General features: G+C 39.5%; 1 protein-coding gene across 1 annotated transcript; it reads left to right on the plus strand.

Moving 5' to 3' along the window:
- The first annotated feature begins 7 nt into the window (after positions 1-7).
- Positions 8-16,902, plus strand: NDUFB5 (NADH:ubiquinone oxidoreductase subunit B5). Its single transcript, XM_031957706.1, has 6 exons — positions 8-282; positions 3,098-3,186; positions 5,406-5,472; positions 9,266-9,327; positions 11,075-11,181; positions 16,608-16,902. The coding sequence occupies exons 1-6, from the start codon at positions 141-143 to the stop codon at positions 16,726-16,728; spliced, it is 588 nt and encodes a 195-aa protein (XP_031813566.1). The 5' UTR covers positions 8-140; the 3' UTR covers positions 16,729-16,902.
- The last annotated feature ends 1,381 nt before the right edge of the window (positions 16,903-18,283 follow it).

Here is an 18,283-nt window from a genome sequence, read left to right on the forward strand (position 1 = left end):
GGTCTCGCTATGGCCGTCGCCGGCCTCAGCCTCTCATTGGTCGGACGAACCTCAGGGACGTCTCATTGGTTGGACAGAGGCGTCTCGGCCTCCGTACCTGCTCCTGGCCTCGGCGTCCTGAAAGCTAGCCGGGAGCGGCCATGGCGGCGATGAGCCTCTTGCTGCGGGCTTCAGCCTGGGCGGCGACGGGAGCCGGTCGGGCCCTGACCCGCCGCGGGCTGGGGCCGCAGTTGCGCCTCGGCGGCTTGCTGACCCGGAGCGTCCCGGGCGCGGGCGCCGTGGGTAGGTGCCGGGCGGCGCGTGGAGGGCCCCGCGGTGACCTTGGCCGGGTCCCGGGGAGGGAGAAAGGGAGGGAGGAACGCGGAGGGGCCGGAGGCTCTAAGTCAGCCTGGGCCCGCGCTGCGGCGGGACTCCGACCGTAACCAGTAACGAGAGCCAGCAGCTAACGTCCTAGAGCCGTACGAGCGGTGCGAAGCGCTTCGCCAGCATCCCCCGGATGCATCCTTCCTGTCCCCTGGGGCGGCTGCCGCTCGCCCCCATCTTCCAAGTGGGGAAACGCAGGCTGGCCCCTCCTGACCACCCCGGCCCCGCTTTCTTCCCTCTGTTACGTCCTGTTTGCTGTGTTTGTTTCTCTAAGGTGTCAGGAACTGGAACTCTTGGGGAGGCAACGATCGGGTTCGAACCAGCGTCGAGCCCATCCCCCTAATTTTGTCGTCGTGTCCCAGCGCTTGTGGTCCCCTTTGGGGTTTCCTTGACAACGTACTTGTCGCCAGCTCGTTTTGCAGATGCGGAAACTGAGGCAGCTCGGTTAGGGACTTGCCCAGGGTCATCTGGTGAGGGAGTGTCCGGGGGGATTTGAATCCGAGTCTTTCGGCGTCTCTGTGCCGCACAAAGCCGCAGCGTCCAAGAAGCCTGCCCACCATCACGCAGGCAGGGAGGATTGGAGCCTGCATTTGGCCCCTAACCCGTGGCGGGAGCCAAGGAAGACTCGGTGTTGCAGAGTGAGCCGAAACCCCTTGAGAAGGCGGGCTTGTGGCAGAGTTAAGGACCCAGCGAGTCATTCTTAGCTCTCAAACAGTTCTCACGGCCCGTGAGAATACGGGCTTTCTTGGGAACAGTTTCCAAGTAGAGTCCTCCAGCCTTGTGGTTGTTTCAGGCCTTAAGGATCACCAGACCTTGTGATTGGTTTGGTCAGAGTTAGCGTGGGGAAAACGGGAAAGCAGCACCTGTTTATTAGCAAGAGATGGGATTAGTCACTACTATCTCCCGCAGTGTGCTGGCTGCAGTTACAGCCAGGATCCCCTGGGAAATCCTGCTAAATCTTTTTTTTTTTTTTGAATTAATTAATTAATTAATTTTTGGCTGAGGCAATTGGGGTTAAGTGACTTGCCCAGGGCCACACAGCTAGGAAGTATTTAGTGCCTGAGACCAGATTTGAACTCAGGTCCTCCTGACTCCAGGGCTGGTGCTCTATCCACTGCACTAACTAGCTGCCCCTATCCTGCTAAATCTTAAAATCAAATCATAAATCCCAATTCTAGGGTTTTGCTATGGCTGTGATCATCCAGAGAGTGAGCACAAAGGGTTATGCTACGCTGTTGGAACGGTTTGCTTGTTCAGTCTTAGCTCTGGAAAAATGGGGTGTTTGCTAATATCTTGACAAACCCACATCCTCCACTTGCAATTCCAGTGTTCATGCAGGCTACCTCTTTATCAGCAATTTATCACTTTAAATGTTTTTTGTAAATCTTTTTTCTTTTTCATATTACGTATACCTTGCTAATAATTGGCAGGAAGTTACCAGATATATTTAAGCACTTCATTAAGAGTGATAAACTGAGAACTTAATAGACAAGGCCAAAAGCAGGTGGACCAGAATTTTGATCAAGATAAAAGCAAGTCAAGGTCGGACAAATATATGTGTGGGTATTTGTTATTTGCTGCCATCTCCTTGCTGAAGGTCACCCTAAAACCAGTGAATGGAAAGCTCCGTGTTTGTTTTTGTTTGGGTGGGGGTGGGGGAGAAGAGAGCCTAGATCTATATGGATGGATGTCAGATAATAAATATCTGCTGCCTTCTCCCCCCCAACAATGACCCTTTCTCAGACCCTTACATTCGTCCTCCTCCCCAAGTCCTTTGTTCATATTGTGACCCAGGACTATGCATAGTCCCAGTACTTATATGAATGTGCAGATGCATGTGTATTCTGCCACAAAAGATGTTATCAAAGAGAGTTGTGTATGACCAGAAAAGAGGGCAGTAGTAAGAACATGGAAGAGATAACCAGGGCACAACCTAGTTGGCTCAATGATACCCATGCAGTAGGAAGAACCTCATTGGGACCTCATTGGGTGAACTGATATTAAAAGGTTTTAGGTGAGATGAAGGAAAGGGTCACAGGATGAAAGGGTGGAGATGATCTGTGTTCCGTATGATGGAAGAGAATGCCAAAATTCACAATGTCTCAGATGACACAGATCCATAGAATGCTACCTGTAATTCCCTATTTGCCCCCTTTCCCCACCCTGAGTCTTCCTGGATGCCAGGAAATGGTTGTATTATCATATTTGGGATTTTAGATTTGGGAAGGACACCCAGGTTGCCAACACTTGGACATTAGAATCTGGAAATGAGGAGATCATTGTCTTTGAAAATAGTCTTTGGTTTCTGTGTTTTGGAATATAGGGAGGAGAGAAGAGTGGTACCAGACAAGTGGTGGTGGTTGGGGTGGATAGAGCCAGGAGACTTCCAAATCAGGGCAGGGACTAGCTGTTCCTGGCAATGGGCTAACTATAGGAAGAGCTAACTCCAAAGAGACTAAGTTCCCTCTCCCTCTCTACTTCTCCTCTTTCTCCCCCCTCAAAAAAAGAAAGAAAATATAACTTTAAGGCCATTCCCAAAAGAATGGTTACAAGTATCTAATGGGTAATATGTTCAACTAAGTAATTAGTTCACTAGCCTAAATCCTCTAGCCCAAGGGTCAGAGCCTAGATGTCTAAGACTGGACTTGACCTTGGTCTTTCTGCCTTCCAGCAGATCATCTCTCCATTCTTAACACATTTAATTAATGCTGATTACTTACTTTCTTGTTTCTAGCTCCAGTCCGACATAGTGGAAGCCATGGGAAGAGAATGTTCGTCATCAAACCTTCTGAATTTTATGACAAGAGATTTTTGAGGTTGTTGGTAAGTTTATTCTGTTAATTTTTTCCCTACATGAATGTTAAAACTTAGTGCCTGATTTAAATAAATAAGTGCTTTATTTCTCTTAGAATATGAGGTTTTTTCCTTGCCTTAGAAGATCCAGAAGCACTGAACTGAGACTCTGCCCTTTTCCTCCCATGATTCAGTAATTAACATCTCCCTTTTAAAAAGGACTCTTGTGAAACCCTCAGTATGAAATAATATAAAATGAAATTTTAAATTCATACCTGCCAGAATAACTCAGTGTATGATTGTTTTATTTATTCTATTGCCTTAGTGCATCTAAGGCAGGATGTTGTTTACAGAGATTTTATTCCCTTTTCAAGAATACATCTATTGTGAGTAGTGAAGTCAATCAAATGAAAAAGAAATAGGCATTCCAGTTGAGCATGGTCTAGTGTAAAGAGAGTTGGATTGGAAGTATGAAACCTAGATTTGAGCCATAGCTGCTCTGCTAGCCCATGGTGTAACCTTGAGCAAATTGTTGGACCAATCTGTGTTGGTTTTCTCACACAGTATTGTAAAGAAAGTTTTGTATACCATAGAAACATTATTTAGTTGTGAGCTTTTGCTAATCGAAATGAAAGATCGCTTTTAAATTTCAGTTAAACTTTCAAATGATCTTTTGCTTTCCAAGATTGTGACATTTTAAAATATAGTCTGTGTACTTCCTATTTTAAGAAAAACAATATGCTAAGAAATGGATTTAAAAGCTGATAAATCAGTTAGTGATGATTTGGATTACAAATATATCATTTGTTATAATCTTTATTATTATGTATAAGAAATTCTTTTCAGGTTTTTCTTAAATAAGGAAGCAACTTACTGCATGTGGCAGCAAGGGTGGTACAATGGGTAGAGCAATGGGTCTGGAGTCAAGAATATCTGAGTTCAAATCTGGCTTCAGACATTAACTATTTGCACAAAAACACTGAAACTTATTTGCTTCAGTTTCTTCATCTGTGAAGTGAGTAAGGGAAGGGAATGGCAAACCTCTCCAGTATCTGCCAGGAAAACCCCAAATGAAGTCATAGATAGTTGGATACAAGTGACATGAATGAACAACAAACTTAATGCATCTTGATAGTTCAGAGTTCAAAGAATTTTATTATGAGGCTTAATGCAAGATGATGAAAACTCTGTACATTATTGCTCTTGAGCATCTAGGAGGCCTGGATGAGCTGTCATAGGTATTCTTGGAGGGAGGCCCAACCCTGAGGAATCACCAGAATATTGGAGTGTTCACTTATCAAGTTTAGGAATGCAGTGTTTTATAGAGTGAGATAAACTGATTATTACTCTTATCACTATCTCAGAAATATCATGCCAGTTGAAAAGGTGCTTCTTGTGTGCTTAAGACAGGGTCATTTTCAAGGGATATTGTGGAGCCTTTGAGAGCTAATTGATGATTAAGACCTTTGATCCTCTGCTATTGCTAAGAACCTAATAATTGGCCATCTTTTCCCTCATGTCTTACCAAAGGCCTGATGACCCTCACTCATCTCTTATCAGGATTCAGTTCTTGTTGTTATTATCTTCTTAATAATCATAACTATAGTCATAGTAAGGTTTATGGATAGACTGTTTCCAGGTCCAATTGTAGACTGATTGTTGGGGAACCAGCTTTGTTCAATGGATAAGGGCTCTTCTATAGAACTGAGACTGCCACAATCTTTTGACCCTAGCTGCCTCTGAAAGTGTCTTCTGAAGCATTGAGGATTAAATAAAAGATTGCTTAATCCTCTTCTGCACATTTTAAAGTGAGTGAAAAACATTTAATGTGCTTGTAATAAGAGATTTTAATAAAAGTAAAAATAATGCACCTATCAAAAATATTAGCATTTTCAGTAGTCAAACACTGTGAATATTTTGAAATGATAGAGGAGTAGTCAAACACTGTGAATATTTTGAAATGATAGAGGAGTAAAGGGGACAAAAATTATTTGTTCAGTTTTTACATTGGATCAACCTCATAGCTTGCTCCCTGCTTCCATTGTTCTAGTAGTTTCCCTTGATCCTTGAATTTTTTGGTTGTTACTGAAAGTTACACTGAAGCCAGTGAATGGAAAGTTCAGTGTTTGTTTTGTTTGGTGGGGAGAAGAGAGTCTAGATCTATGTGGATAGATGTCGGATAATAAATATACTTATAAGTGTGGCCTAGAAATTCATTATGTGATACATTTTCCTTTTTTATCTTGCAGAGATTTTATTTATTGTTGACTGGGATTCCAGTAGCAATTGGTATAACATACGTGAATATATTTGTTGGTAAGCTTTTAAAAATATTTATATGTGAATGTCACAATAAAGAGTCTTTAGTATAATAGTTTGAGTTTATACTTGGGAATTAAATGTAAACAATTAACTCTCAGCTGCCTGTATTAATGTAAAGGCAGCAGTGATATAATGCAAGAAATCTGAATTTGTAATCAGAACCTGGAGTCAAATCCCATCTCTGCCATTCACTTCCTAACTGTGGCCTTGGACAAGTAAATAATTTAAACTTTTTGGGTTTCCTTTCTTTATTTGTTTAAAAAAAAAAAAAAAGACAAGTTGGATTATAAATAGTGTGGATTTTTTTGGAGGGAGTAAATGAAAAGGAGATTATCAGATTTACTGCTCATTGTTTACTGCTCATTGTTTCCTGTTGTTTAATAGCAAATGCTTTCTTAAATGACATTTTTTGGGTGATTTAGCAGTCATAGTTAGAGAGGAAAAGACAACCTAATCACAGAGTTTCTCCATCAAACTTAATGAGACCTACTGAAGGCTTTTGTTTCTGGATCTCTGAATGCGGAGATAGGGAGGATGTAGCCCACTGGTGGGTCTTTAGGTCTGCATTTCCAGTCCATATCCACCAGCTCCCTAGCCAGCTGCCCACTCTGCTGTATGAGCTTACTGGGAGGCAGCCCTTCTATTGATGTTTGGTGTTGAAATAGCCAAGATAAAAGATCCTGTTTCTGACCAAGGAGTTTAAGGTCTGTGCTTGGTAGGAGGCAAAATGTGGTGCCTGTAACCTGTTGCCAGTTGTTTGTTTTGGGGTCCCTGAGCATTGTAATCGAGGAGAATAGGAGGTTGGAGGTGCGGGACCGGCAAAGTCCAGTGAAGAGAGTGGGAGGTGGGAGAGAAGACTTTCTGTCTCTGGTGCACCCAGATGGCCAGGAGCTCATAAGGGCTTCAGTGCAAAGAAGAGAACAGAGACTGTTAAGTTGTCCTCCGCCTAAATTTGTGGTCTGACTTCTAATTCTCGCTGAGCCAGATCTGGACTAAAGCCTACTGTTGGTGCTGGGCCACGGTCCTGCAGGCCTTTCATTTGGCACTTTGCCTACTGGGATGTCTGCAGTCTGTGAGTTGGACCAGCAGACAAGCCCTGGGATAGCCCCTTCCAGTCCCAGATTCTTAGGGGAGTCAGGAAGACCTAAGTTTCAATCTTGTCTTTGAGACTTCCCTAACCCTAGGCCAATCAGGTACTGGAACTCTGTTTGCCTCAGTTTCCTCATGTAAAATGAGGGTAATAATGGCATCTGTCCCCCAGGGTTGTTGAGGGTTAAAGCTATTATTTCTGTATACACTTCAACAACAATACTATATGATGATCAATTCTGATGGACGTGACTGTCTTCAGTAATGAGAGGCTCCAAATCAATTCCAATTGATCTGTAATGAACAGAACCAGCTACACCCAGAGAAAGAACACTGGGAAATGAGTATGGACCATAACATAACATTTACATTCTTTCTGTTATTGTTTGCTTGCATTTTTGTTTTTTTCTTCTCAGGTTATTTTTACCTTCTTTCTAAATCCGATCTTTCTTGTGCAGCAAGATAACTGTATAAGTATGTATACGTATATTGTATTTAACGTACACTTTACCATATTTAACATATATGGGACTCCTTGCCATCTAGAGGAGGGTGGTGAAGGGAAGGAGGGGAAAAGTTGAAACAGAAGTTTTAGTAAGGGTCAATACTGAAAAATTACCCATGCATATGTTTTGTATATAAAAAGTTATAATTAAAAAAAATTCTTTTTAAAGCTATTATTTCTATCTATGAGCTTATCCTAATACCTTTTTTCAACCTTTATGGAGGATTTGTGGTGTTAATAAAGTCAGAGTTAGGTTTGAGAGAGACGTGGGTTCAAATTCCTAGCTGATGATCCTACTAGTCATTTTACTTTTATGAATCTCAGCTTCCCTTTTTTAAAATGACATTAATATTTGTACTTCCTACCTCCCTGGCATGTTCTGAATGAAATTCTTTAGAAAATGTAAAACACTTTCTCATCCTCCCCCCCTCCCCTTTTTATCTGTTTTTTCTTGTGCAGCATGATAAATGGGGAAATATGTTTACAAGAACTGCACATGTTTGACCTATATTGGATTACTTACTGTTTAGGGGGATGCGGGGAAAGGGAGAGAAAAATTTTGGAACACAAAGTTTTGCACAAATAGATGTTGAAAACTACCTTTGCATGTATCTTGAAAAGTAAAAGGCTGTTTAAAAAAAGAAGAAAATATAAAGCACTGGAGGGGTGCCCGTGTTTAATAGAAGATGAGAAAACTCCTCCAAAGTGAGAATTTCTCAGTGTAGACTCCGAGAATCTTTTCTTTTTAAATTTCTTTTGCCTTGAATATTGTAGGTAGAGGTCATGCCCTTATCTGCCAATGTAGATCTGGCACTTTTCTGCAAATCAGAAAGAGTTACCTGGGATTTCTCCTCTCCTTCCTCCCCCAGGCAGGGCAGGACTCAATTGACTTCTATACCTTGCTGCACTTAAAAGATTCTTTTTTAAATTGTAAATGTTTAACCTATATTGGATTACTTGCTATCTGGGGCAAGGGGTGGGTGGGGGGAAGAGGGAGAAAAATTTGGAACACAAGGTTTTGCAAGGGTAGATGTAGAAAACTATCTGCATATATTTTGAAAATAAAAAGCTATTACAAAAAAAAAAATCTTATTTTACATTTCAAAAACATGCCTTTTGGGGAATTTGGGTGCTGTTAACCCTTCTGTGCCAGCAGAGCCACCTGCCCTTTTGGGACAAGTAATCTCTCAATTTTGAACTGAACTCGTGGATTGTCCAGATTTTGTAGGCATGGAATACAAACATGGCTATGGGTGCTTGTGATGGAACACCCCCCGCATACCCACAAGGAACTCTTATAGTCAGTTGTGCAGGCATTTATTCCACGCCTGATATACATAGACCAGTCCTAAATCCTAGGGCAGATGAAGTTTAGTAAGATGTATTCCTTGACTTCATGGCAGGGAGAGGATACCTGCTCCAATAACAACAATACAGCAAAAACTCAAATACTTTAATTGCTCAAGGGAGTTATGGAGAGGCAGTAAGTTACAGGTGACCTTTGAAGATCGTAGTGATTCCAGAGTAGGAGAGAGCCTGGCCTGGGATGGTGAAAGTGCACGTCAAGGGAGGTGGACATCTTGAGATGGGCAGGAAGAGCCTCGGGTCCAGTCTCTGGCTGAGGCTCTGTATGTGGAGGGAGCAGCATAGCCCCAGGTGTCAGGAGGGCAGGCCCAGGGAGGCTCAGCTCTGCGCCCTTGCTGAAGGGGCCCCTGAAAGTCATGGCAAAAGGTCTCTGCCCTGGAGAGATGAATGCACTGATAGATGGGGGAGAGGGTGCAGGCAGGAAGGAAAACCGGTCAGAGTTCAGGTGGCCTAGAGGCGTTGGAGGGCTTGAGATGGGCACAGAATTTTCAGAATGCTGATGCTGTAGTGTGCAAAGGAAGGGAAGAGTAAGAGAAAACCCTAGGCAGGGGGTCCTCAAATTATGGCCCGCGGGCCAGATGTGATAGCTGAGGATGATTATCCCCCTCACCCAGGGCTATGAAGTTTCTTTATTTAAAGGCCCACAAAACAAAGTTTTTGTTTTTACTATATAGTCCAGCTCTTCAACAGTCTGAGGGACAGTGAACTGGCCCCCTATTTAAAAAGTTTGAGGACCCCTGGAATAGGGCTGATTCTTACTTAAAATGATGAAGAAATAATACTGAATATCTGGTGATTGTGTTAATAATCTCCATTGTTTCCTACTAGGTGAAGCTGAGTTAGCAGAAATCCCACCAGGCTACGTTCCTGAACACTGGGAGTACTTCAAGGTTGGTACAGGACACCAAATGTTAAAAGAGTTATTATTTCAGCTGCTTTTTGATCTATGAACAGTAATATTATAGGGCCAGTTTATCAGTCTTCATTCTAATTGGCAAATCTTCATGCACACAAGGATATTCCTTCTAAAGGCTCTAAAACCTTGAGTAGTTTCTCTGGCCTATTTGATAAAATTTAAACTCCTCACCCTCGGTTTTAATGCACTTAATGAACTAGCAAATACAGGCACCAACCCAACCCTCCCCACTTCGGTTAGATCTCATGTCCTCACTGTTCTAGGCAATGACTAGCCCTCTCTTAAATGGTGAGGAACCTTTCCCGCCTCATTTCAGTAACAACACTTAGCTCCTAGGCTTTGTGTGTGGGTTAAATGAGAAAATGCTTTGTAAACCTTAAAGTAATATAGAAACACCGGCTGCTGTTGTTATTGTTTCTGCCTTTCAGGATCTTTATTTTTCTTCCAAAGTTTAATTTGAGTACCACTTCCTCCAGGAAGCCTTCCTTTCCTCTTCCTCTATTTTTTCCCTTCTCATAATATCCTAGAGTATTTTACTCACATGACAAATGATCTATATTACATTTATTAATGTACATATTATGTCTTATCCTACTAGAATAGAAGAAAGGTGGGGGCAGGGGTGGCTTCTTTTGAGCAGGGTTTCTTAATCTTTATGTTATGAATCCTTTGGTACTTGGTAAAACCTATGGAACCCTTCTGAATAATGTTTTAATGCCTACATTAATATTTGAGTTAGGCATTTGTGAAAATAGACCTCCCCCCCAATCCCAGTTAACTTATGCCATCTTAAGACCCCCAGCACCTTAGAAATAGACATTTTGTTATTTAGATTATACACCCATGTACATACACACACATAATATAACAACTCAAACATGCTAGGTAGGTAGTTTTATGAAAGACAGACAGATACACATTTAGTAGGTGTTTATTATGTCCAGAAACTTGGCTAAAATGTTTAATAAATGTTTGTTGAGTTGTGCTGAATTTTTATTTAGATAATGATGAAATGAATAAGATGATGTAAATAGTGTTGTTATGGTTTCATTCTTGTTGTTTATTGACTTTTATATATTTAAGTATGTATGTTTCCACTTTTTATAGTTAATCTATTGATATTTATTTACATGTGTATTTTTTATTTAAAATATTTCTTAACTGCTATAAAATCCAGAATGTTGTGTTCCCATTTCAAAATCACAAGAATTTAAAGGTGATATAAAAACCCCATTATCTTTGAATGACTAGATAGAGATTAAGGTGTAACATTAAGTACTTTTCTTCATCATTGAACACTTCCTCACAATAGAAGGGACTTATATACATCAAAATATTCAAAGCATTCATCACCAAAATACAAGAATTTGCCAGTTGAGGTTTAACTCATTAAAATAATTGTTTTGCTGTTTTACAAAAGTTCAGGAGGAACTGAGAAGAGCCTTGGGATTTGATTTACAAAAACTAAAAGTTGTAGTTTTTAAAATTATTTTTACATGCATTATAGGGCCTTCTACCTAAAAGAATCAAATGGTTATTTTCTTAGTCGAAATGAGTTATACTGAAGAAAAGAAAATTTAATATTAATAATCCTTTATAAAGTTAAAATTTCTTGTCTTTCCTCATTCTTTGTTGCTAATTTACTAACAATTATTTTGAATGTGAAATGAAGGAGTGGATGACAGAATTAAGAAATTAATGTGAACCATTGTCTCTCCTAGCACCCTATAACCAGGTGGATTGCTCGTAATATTTATGAACCTCCTGAAAAGAATTATGAACGAACCATGGCAATCCTTCAGTTGGAATCTGATAAGGCTGATCTGAGGTAAACAGTGGAGGCTTCTGGATTGGGGAGAGAAGGGGATGCTGAGTCTGTGCTTGTCTCAGCATGTTGCTCACATACAAAAGGAACAGGGCTGGGTGATTAAGGGCTGGGGGAAGACTGTTTGATGACAAGGTCATTAGACTTCAAAAGTCTCCCTGCAGCTGGGGCCCTCGGCTCATGCGATGGATCTGGGTATAACAGACTCTGGGTATGGAGAGGAGGAAGTAGGATCTGTTCAAAGGCTAGTCTTCATTATATTCCAATCTTGCTCATTTATATACAACTGACCAATGATTATAGGATGAAAATAATAAAGAACTCCTTCTTCTGCAAATCCATCCCCATCACCTGTCACCATGCCCAACGGCACATATGCCTGGCACTTCCCTGGGGCTAAAACATTCCCCTTTAGAACTCCCCATACCTTCCCTGCACATGATATCAGGGTAAAGGGGCCATAGGGGGATCCTTGAGCTTTCCCTGAGCTTAGGGCCTGAGCAAGGCCAGGAATACTTGAAACCCAGATGGTGTGTGGGGAATAAGAAGGGAGGAAAAAAGCAATAGACACTCCTAAGACAAAAAACAGGTCCTTATCTAAACATGGAGGATGATGAGAGAGGGAGAGTTACAGGATGAGTGGGCAGGGGGTGATCTGTACTATTGAGCAGCACCAATTTGTTTTATGATTGAGTAAGCTTTAATGTTTACTCTTATTAAAATTGGAAGGAAAGGGTTTGGCCATTTGAGAGATGACTGAGAACCTCCTGCACAGAGGATTCAGAAATTGAAATTCTTTGTAAAGGGAGGTAGAAAGTGAAATCAGCTGCACAAGGACAGAGCACAGAAAATAGTACCTTGATACCAGTTAGTTGGCTTTTAATATAGTATTAGTTGTCTTCCTCCTTTTTTTTTTTTTTTTTTTTTTTTGTCAAGGCAACTGAGGGTATGTGACTGGCCCAGATCACACAACTAGGAAGTGTGTTTGTGGCCAGATTTGAACTCAGGTTCTTCTGACTCCAGGGCTGGGAGCCCTCTATCCACTGCACCATCTAGCTGCTCCCGAATTCAATATTGAAAAGATGGTGTGATTGCCAAAAAGATACATTCCATCTTGACCTTCAGAACATAATGTAAACTTGAGGGAAGGAACTGTTTGTTTCCTTGAATCCTCTGAATTATTATTGGGTGTATGGAACAAAGAAAGGAATGGCTCTGTTGTCCACCAGTGGAAGTCTGTCTAGAATGTTGGGCACTTCTGTAGGATTGTGCCTTAAGAGGATGAACCTACCTGGCCAGGAGTCCAAGGGTGCCCAGTTGAATGTTCATAGTCTACATTTTGTGGGAGAAAGACTAGGGGCAAACATCCTCCTTGTTTTAAGAAAATATTTGAAGAGCCATTAGCTCGAAGGGAAACGGATTCAGAGGATAGAACAAGAGGGGGAAGGGAGGCACATTTAAGTCTTTTAAAGTTTGCAAGATGTTTATCTTCACAACTCCCTTGTGAGATGAGTGATCTCCCTTAACCAGTGAGGAAAGTGAGACTTGAATAGCTTAGGGGACATCTCCAGGCTTACATGTTAAATATCTGGTGGGAATCGAACCCAGGTCTCCTTGATTCCAAGTCCAGTACTCCACACTGAAAAGTAGAATAGGCTTCCTTTTAAGGCACTGTCCATCACAGAATCTGGATGACCATTGGAGGAGAGGTATAGAGTAGGATTTGTATTTGTACTTTGGGTGGTCTTCCAATTCTGGGATTCTGTAGAGCCATCATAGGGGAATGGAGAGAACTCTGCACTTGGAGTCAGGAGCCCTGTATTCCAGTTTTGTCTTTGACATTCGCAGCAACACTTTGATAAATCACTTAGTATCTCAGCCTCAGTTTCCTTTTCTGTAATATAAGGATAAGACTTGTAGTGCATACTTCATGGAGTTGTTTTCAAACCTTGGGATTCTATATAAATTCAAGCTGTTATTATAAATGCAATAGATTGAGTTTGATCATCATTCCATTAATTAACAGGTATTTACTTAGCCCTTTTGAGCCAGACACTATTAAGCAGTAGGGATTCAAAGACCAAAAAAACCAAAAAAAAAAACAGTCCCTGCCCTCAAGGGTCTATAGGGAAAGGGGGGAATATACACATATAGAGATAAAAGATTCTTTTGGAAGTAATGGGACTGAAGCTATCAAGAAAAGCTGTAGTTTTGAAGGAGATTAGGGATTTGAAAGAGGCAGTGGTACTCTTAAAGGGTTGACAGAGTTCTTAATATATTTGAGATACAAGACCTTTAGCTGAGAAACTATAGCTTTTTCCCTCCAATGTTCTGCTTTCCTTCTGATCTTGGCTGCATTTATTTTATTTATACAAAAATTTTTAGATTTGATATGAAAATTATCCATTTTACACCTTGCATGTTTTTATTTATTCATAATTTGTTCACCAATCCATAAATCAAGTAGTATGTTCCATGTTCTTTAATTTTTTTTCTATTATCTCTTTTTTGACCTTATTCTTAGTGTAAGATAAAAGGATCTATGCCTAATTTCTGCCATACTGTTTTTCAGCTTTCCTAAGAACTTTTACAAAGTAATGCATTCTTATTTCCAAATGTCTTTATACTTGTCAGACACTAGATTATTACTTATTTGCTGCTGTACATTGTCTACTCTGCTTCACTGATCTACTTTTCTGTTTCTTAATTATTACCAGATAGTTTTGATAATTACTGCCTTTTAATGTAGTTTAAATTATGATGATGCTAAACCTCTTTTCTGTTACTGTAATGTTACTGTTTCATTGGGGGTCTCTGGGAGCAGCTTTCTTTTCAGTTCAATAATCTCCAAACGAATAGCCAGGTGTTTAAAGTCCAAATCCTTTATTATCTCTTTCAAAGTCTCATCTCCTTTCCTGAGGCCTGGTTAGCTTTCTTAGAGGCCTATTTCTCTCCTTGGTTCCGAGAGTTTTCTTCTCTGCTCTCTGAATCTTTCTGAATGAATCCTGGTTGAGGCTCCTAGTTCATATGCTCTACAATGAATATAGACCAATCATTATATCACTAGGAAACCATTATTTGTTGTAAGATTAAATCAATCATACTGAACCATGCTAAACTAGATAACCATTGTCTCTATCAATTCCACTGACCCAGCACCTTGTAAGAATCCTTTGTTTCAAGTTCAGAGTTCTGGCCCAAAACATGTTAGTTTTTTTCATTTGCAAAGTTCATAAAGAACGTTGTCAAATTTATGAATATAAGTCATTCTCCAATTGCTAAATATCTGAAGGATATGAATAGATAGTTTTCAGGTGAAGGAATCAAAATAATTCATAGTTACATGAAAAAAATGCTGTAAATCATTATTGATTATTTTACAAATTAAAACAATTTCAGGTACCATTTTATACCTATTAAATTGGCTTAAATGATTGAAAGGGAAAATTACAAATTTTGGAAAGGATGAGGAAAAATTGAAACACTGATTCATTGTTGGTGGGACAATGAACTGAACCATTTTGGAGAACAATATGGAATTATGCCACTCAATAAGCATTTTAAACCACTGGAGCTTATTGAGCGAGCGTCAGTATCGACCTCATTAGAACTCTGCTTTAGAAATGTTTCTGGCATCTCTATGGGAAGGATGGATTAATGGGGGAATGACATGAGGCAGGAAAACTGTCTGCTAGGATGTTGCAAAAGTCCTTGTAAAAATTTATGAGGGTGTGAAACTTCAGTGGTGGTAGCTCTTTAAAGGGAGAAAGGGGGACACTTCTGAGAGGTGTGGAGGTTGAATTGATAAGGAATGGCAAGAAAGAGATTAAGGAGTGAATAATCACACCTGGATGAGAAGTAGAAGAGTAGTCATAGTATCATTGGCAGAAATAGGAAAGCTAATGGAAGGAGTGAGTTTGGGTGGAAAGATGAGTTCTATTGAGTTAGTGCTACCTGTGTTGGGAATGTGAGACAAGTTCAGGAGATAGACCAGGAACCAGGATTTGAAATTTAGTTCTGTGTACATCAGTGTAGAAACAATAATTGAACCTAGGGAAATTGATGAGGTCATCGAGACGAGATCCAGGGAACACAGCCTTGGGTTACACCCACGTTAGGGGAGTTGGATGAAGATCCAGCAAGGAGGTGGGGAAGGAAAACTCATATAGACTGGAGAATAAGGGTAGGGGGGGGGGTTACCTTGAAGTACCTTGAAGAGGAGAGATTGAAGGGTAGGGTGATCAGCAGCTTTGGAAGGTGCTACACTGAAGTAAAGAAAAATGAAAAGTGAGATAGAGAAGTTTTGGTTAAATGATGAGGTAAAAGAAGCCGGATTGTAAAATGAATAAGGGGGGAGGAATTGGAAGCATCAAATGTAGATGGCTCCTTCTAGGAGTTTGGTTATGAAAGGAAAGAGATTATAGTAGGATGATAACTTGAGAGGATGATTGACTCGAGTGAGGGGTTTTTATAGATAGGGAGATCTGGCAATGATTGTTGGCAGCAGAAAATGAGCCAGTTAAGAGGGAGAGATTTAAAATGGAGGGGGGATAGAAAAGGGGAGATAATTATGAGGACAACTTGTTAAAAGTATACAGGAGAGGTTAAGATCAAAGCTATAAGGAGAGAGTTTGATCTTGGTAAGGATAAATTCTGTCTAAATAGGAAAGGAGGAGAAAAGTAGAGAGGGGAGGATGATACCATGGGGGTTTTGTGTGATAGAGCAAGGCTGCTTAAACTTTTTCCACTTGCAACCCCTTTTTACCTGAGAAAGTTTCATATGACTCTTGAATATATAAATATATAAAATAAGTATACAAATCAAACATTTACTGATATTAAATCATAATTTTTTTTTGCAGTCCACATATTCAATTATGCAACCTCCTATGGAGTTGCAATCCACAGTTTAAGAATTTTTGTTGTAGAGTATGGGGGAAAAAATGGGGTTTAAAAATGACCCTTTTTTTTTTTTTAAGTAAAAGCAAGGGAAAGGTATAGTACAAAGAAAATGGGAGTAAGGTGGGGAAATAAGGAAAAAGGAGCAAAGATAATGTTTACAATTGATATTTTGTGTCAATTAGGATGCTCCAGATAGGGAGTTAGTTTAGGCATGGGATGACCTGATTAAGAAGATGACTTTCCTTCTTTGGCTTGGATAGGAAGATTGAAAGCAAGTGTGACACTATGGAGATGGCCATTATCCCAGTGAAACGATATACATAAAGGTGGCAGTTTGTGGGAATAGAGGAAGGAATGGGTTAAGGAGATTGTTTGAATATAAAAGCATAAAGGCATAGGTGGATTGATTACCTGAATGGGTAGGAGAAGAGATGTTAGAATATATTTTCGGATTTTATGTGTAGAATGATTTACATTTGTAAACCATTGGTGCTTGAAATTTAATTTAAGGATTTTCTTTCTTACAGAATGAAGTATCAGGAAACAGAAAGACTTATGCGAGGAAGAGGGGATGGACCCTGGTTTTATTATCCAACTATTGAAAAGGAACTTATTGATCGTGAACATAAAGCAGTACCTGACTATTAAACAGTTGATTCTACACATCTGATATGGGGGTTAAGTGAAGAAATGTGTACTGTATTGTGGTTCTCTGAATAAAATAGCCATTTCCCTTTTGGTCTTGTAGTAGTTCTCAATATAGTTTGAGAGAAGTGCTTTTGTTGTGAAGGGATGGGTTTTTTTTTTTTTTATGAAGATCATGAAGATGGCAGTTAAATTAGATGAAATCAGTTTGTGAACGTCTAAAGAATAATATTGTTTGGAAGTAGATCCTACAATATGCCCAATAAGTGAAAGTGGGAGACAGGAAGTCTAATTGTATCAAAAGTGACTTGTGTACTTTAGCATGTAGAATACAGTCATCTCAATTCTTCACTGATACCCTGTTTCAGTTGGCATTGACATTTTTAGTCTGGATTATGTAAAAAATTAAAACCTTAATTAATCAGAAAAATTAATTAAGCAAGTCTAGAACTTGACATGTTTTCTTTTTATAACAAAGAAATTCTTTGCATCTCTTTAAAGAATGTGAGTTTTTCAAATATCTTAACTGTTGACATCAAATAAAAATCCTTACTGGTAAATATTGGAAAAATTGGTATCAAGAGTAATTTAAGGTTGAGAGTGTTAAATGATAAAAATTATAAAATTTAAAAGACAGGAAGTATTTGTTAAGTTGAAATGCCAAGAGTAGACATAAAATTTTTAAAATATTTTAACATCTTAAAATTCTCTAAATGTAATTTAAATAGGCTCTTTGTAGAGGACAAAATTATGTTTAAAAAGTGAAAGTCTGAATATTTTTGGTAAATGTTTCTTAAAAATAGAAATAATATTGTATTGACTAAGACCAAAATGTACCCTACTTATTTGTCAGACTCTTGACTTACTTAATGTCTGCTAAGTACCATATTGAATGGAAGTAGAAATCAAATTTAGTTACCTTGTCTTCCTTATAAACATAAAAATCCAAACTAATTTTTTTTTTTAAACCATGGGAAGGCTTGTGAGCCAGTGCAATACAGCTTGAACAATAACCTTAGTAACACAAAGAGATGGTATAACTCAGATACAGTGAACACATGCAAAAGATGACATGGACAGTGTCGGTTCTAAATTATTAAAGTTATAGCACATCTCTTTTCTTAATAAATTTCAACATGTAACATTTTCTTAATAAATCTAAACATGTAAATTTCAACATGGTATGTGTACCCTTCACTGAATCATATACATTTTAATTCCTGTTAACAATAAGGTAATATGACAGGAGTTGGGAAGGGCATCTGGAAGTAATTTTTTCTAGTTATTCAAAATAAAAGCAAAAAATCTTTTTTACATCATTCAGCAAGTTTTTTTTTTTTGTTTGTTTGTTTTTTTTTTAAAGAGTTTTGTTCCTGGCATTTTGTTAGGTGCGAGGATTATACAGACAAAAATGAGACAATTGATGCCATCAAGGAATTTCACCTTGACAGTTGCCCCAGCTCTCATGTGCTTTTCACCAAAAGTGAGATGGATCTGCATCCCATCCATTTGGATGCTCTCTCTGTACATAGTGTGTGCTATCCATACAGCCCGTCCA

The sequence above is a fragment of the Sarcophilus harrisii genome, chromosome 3 (assembly GCF_902635505.1).
Source record: "Sarcophilus harrisii chromosome 3, mSarHar1.11, whole genome shotgun sequence".
Taxonomy (NCBI): Eukaryota; Metazoa; Chordata; class Mammalia; order Dasyuromorphia; family Dasyuridae; genus Sarcophilus; species Sarcophilus harrisii.

Coding starts and splice junctions, on each gene's coding strand:
- NDUFB5 (XM_031957706.1), top strand. CDS start 141: ATGGCGGCGATGAGCCTCTTGCTGCGGGCTTCAGCCTGGGCGGCGACG. Junction 5,473..9,265: donor ATACGTGAATATATTTGTTG/GTAAGCTTTTAA, acceptor GTTTCCTACTAG/GTGAAGCTGAGTTAGCAGAA. Junction 9,328..11,074: donor AACACTGGGAGTACTTCAAG/GTTGGTACAGGA, acceptor TGTCTCTCCTAG/CACCCTATAACCAGGTGGAT.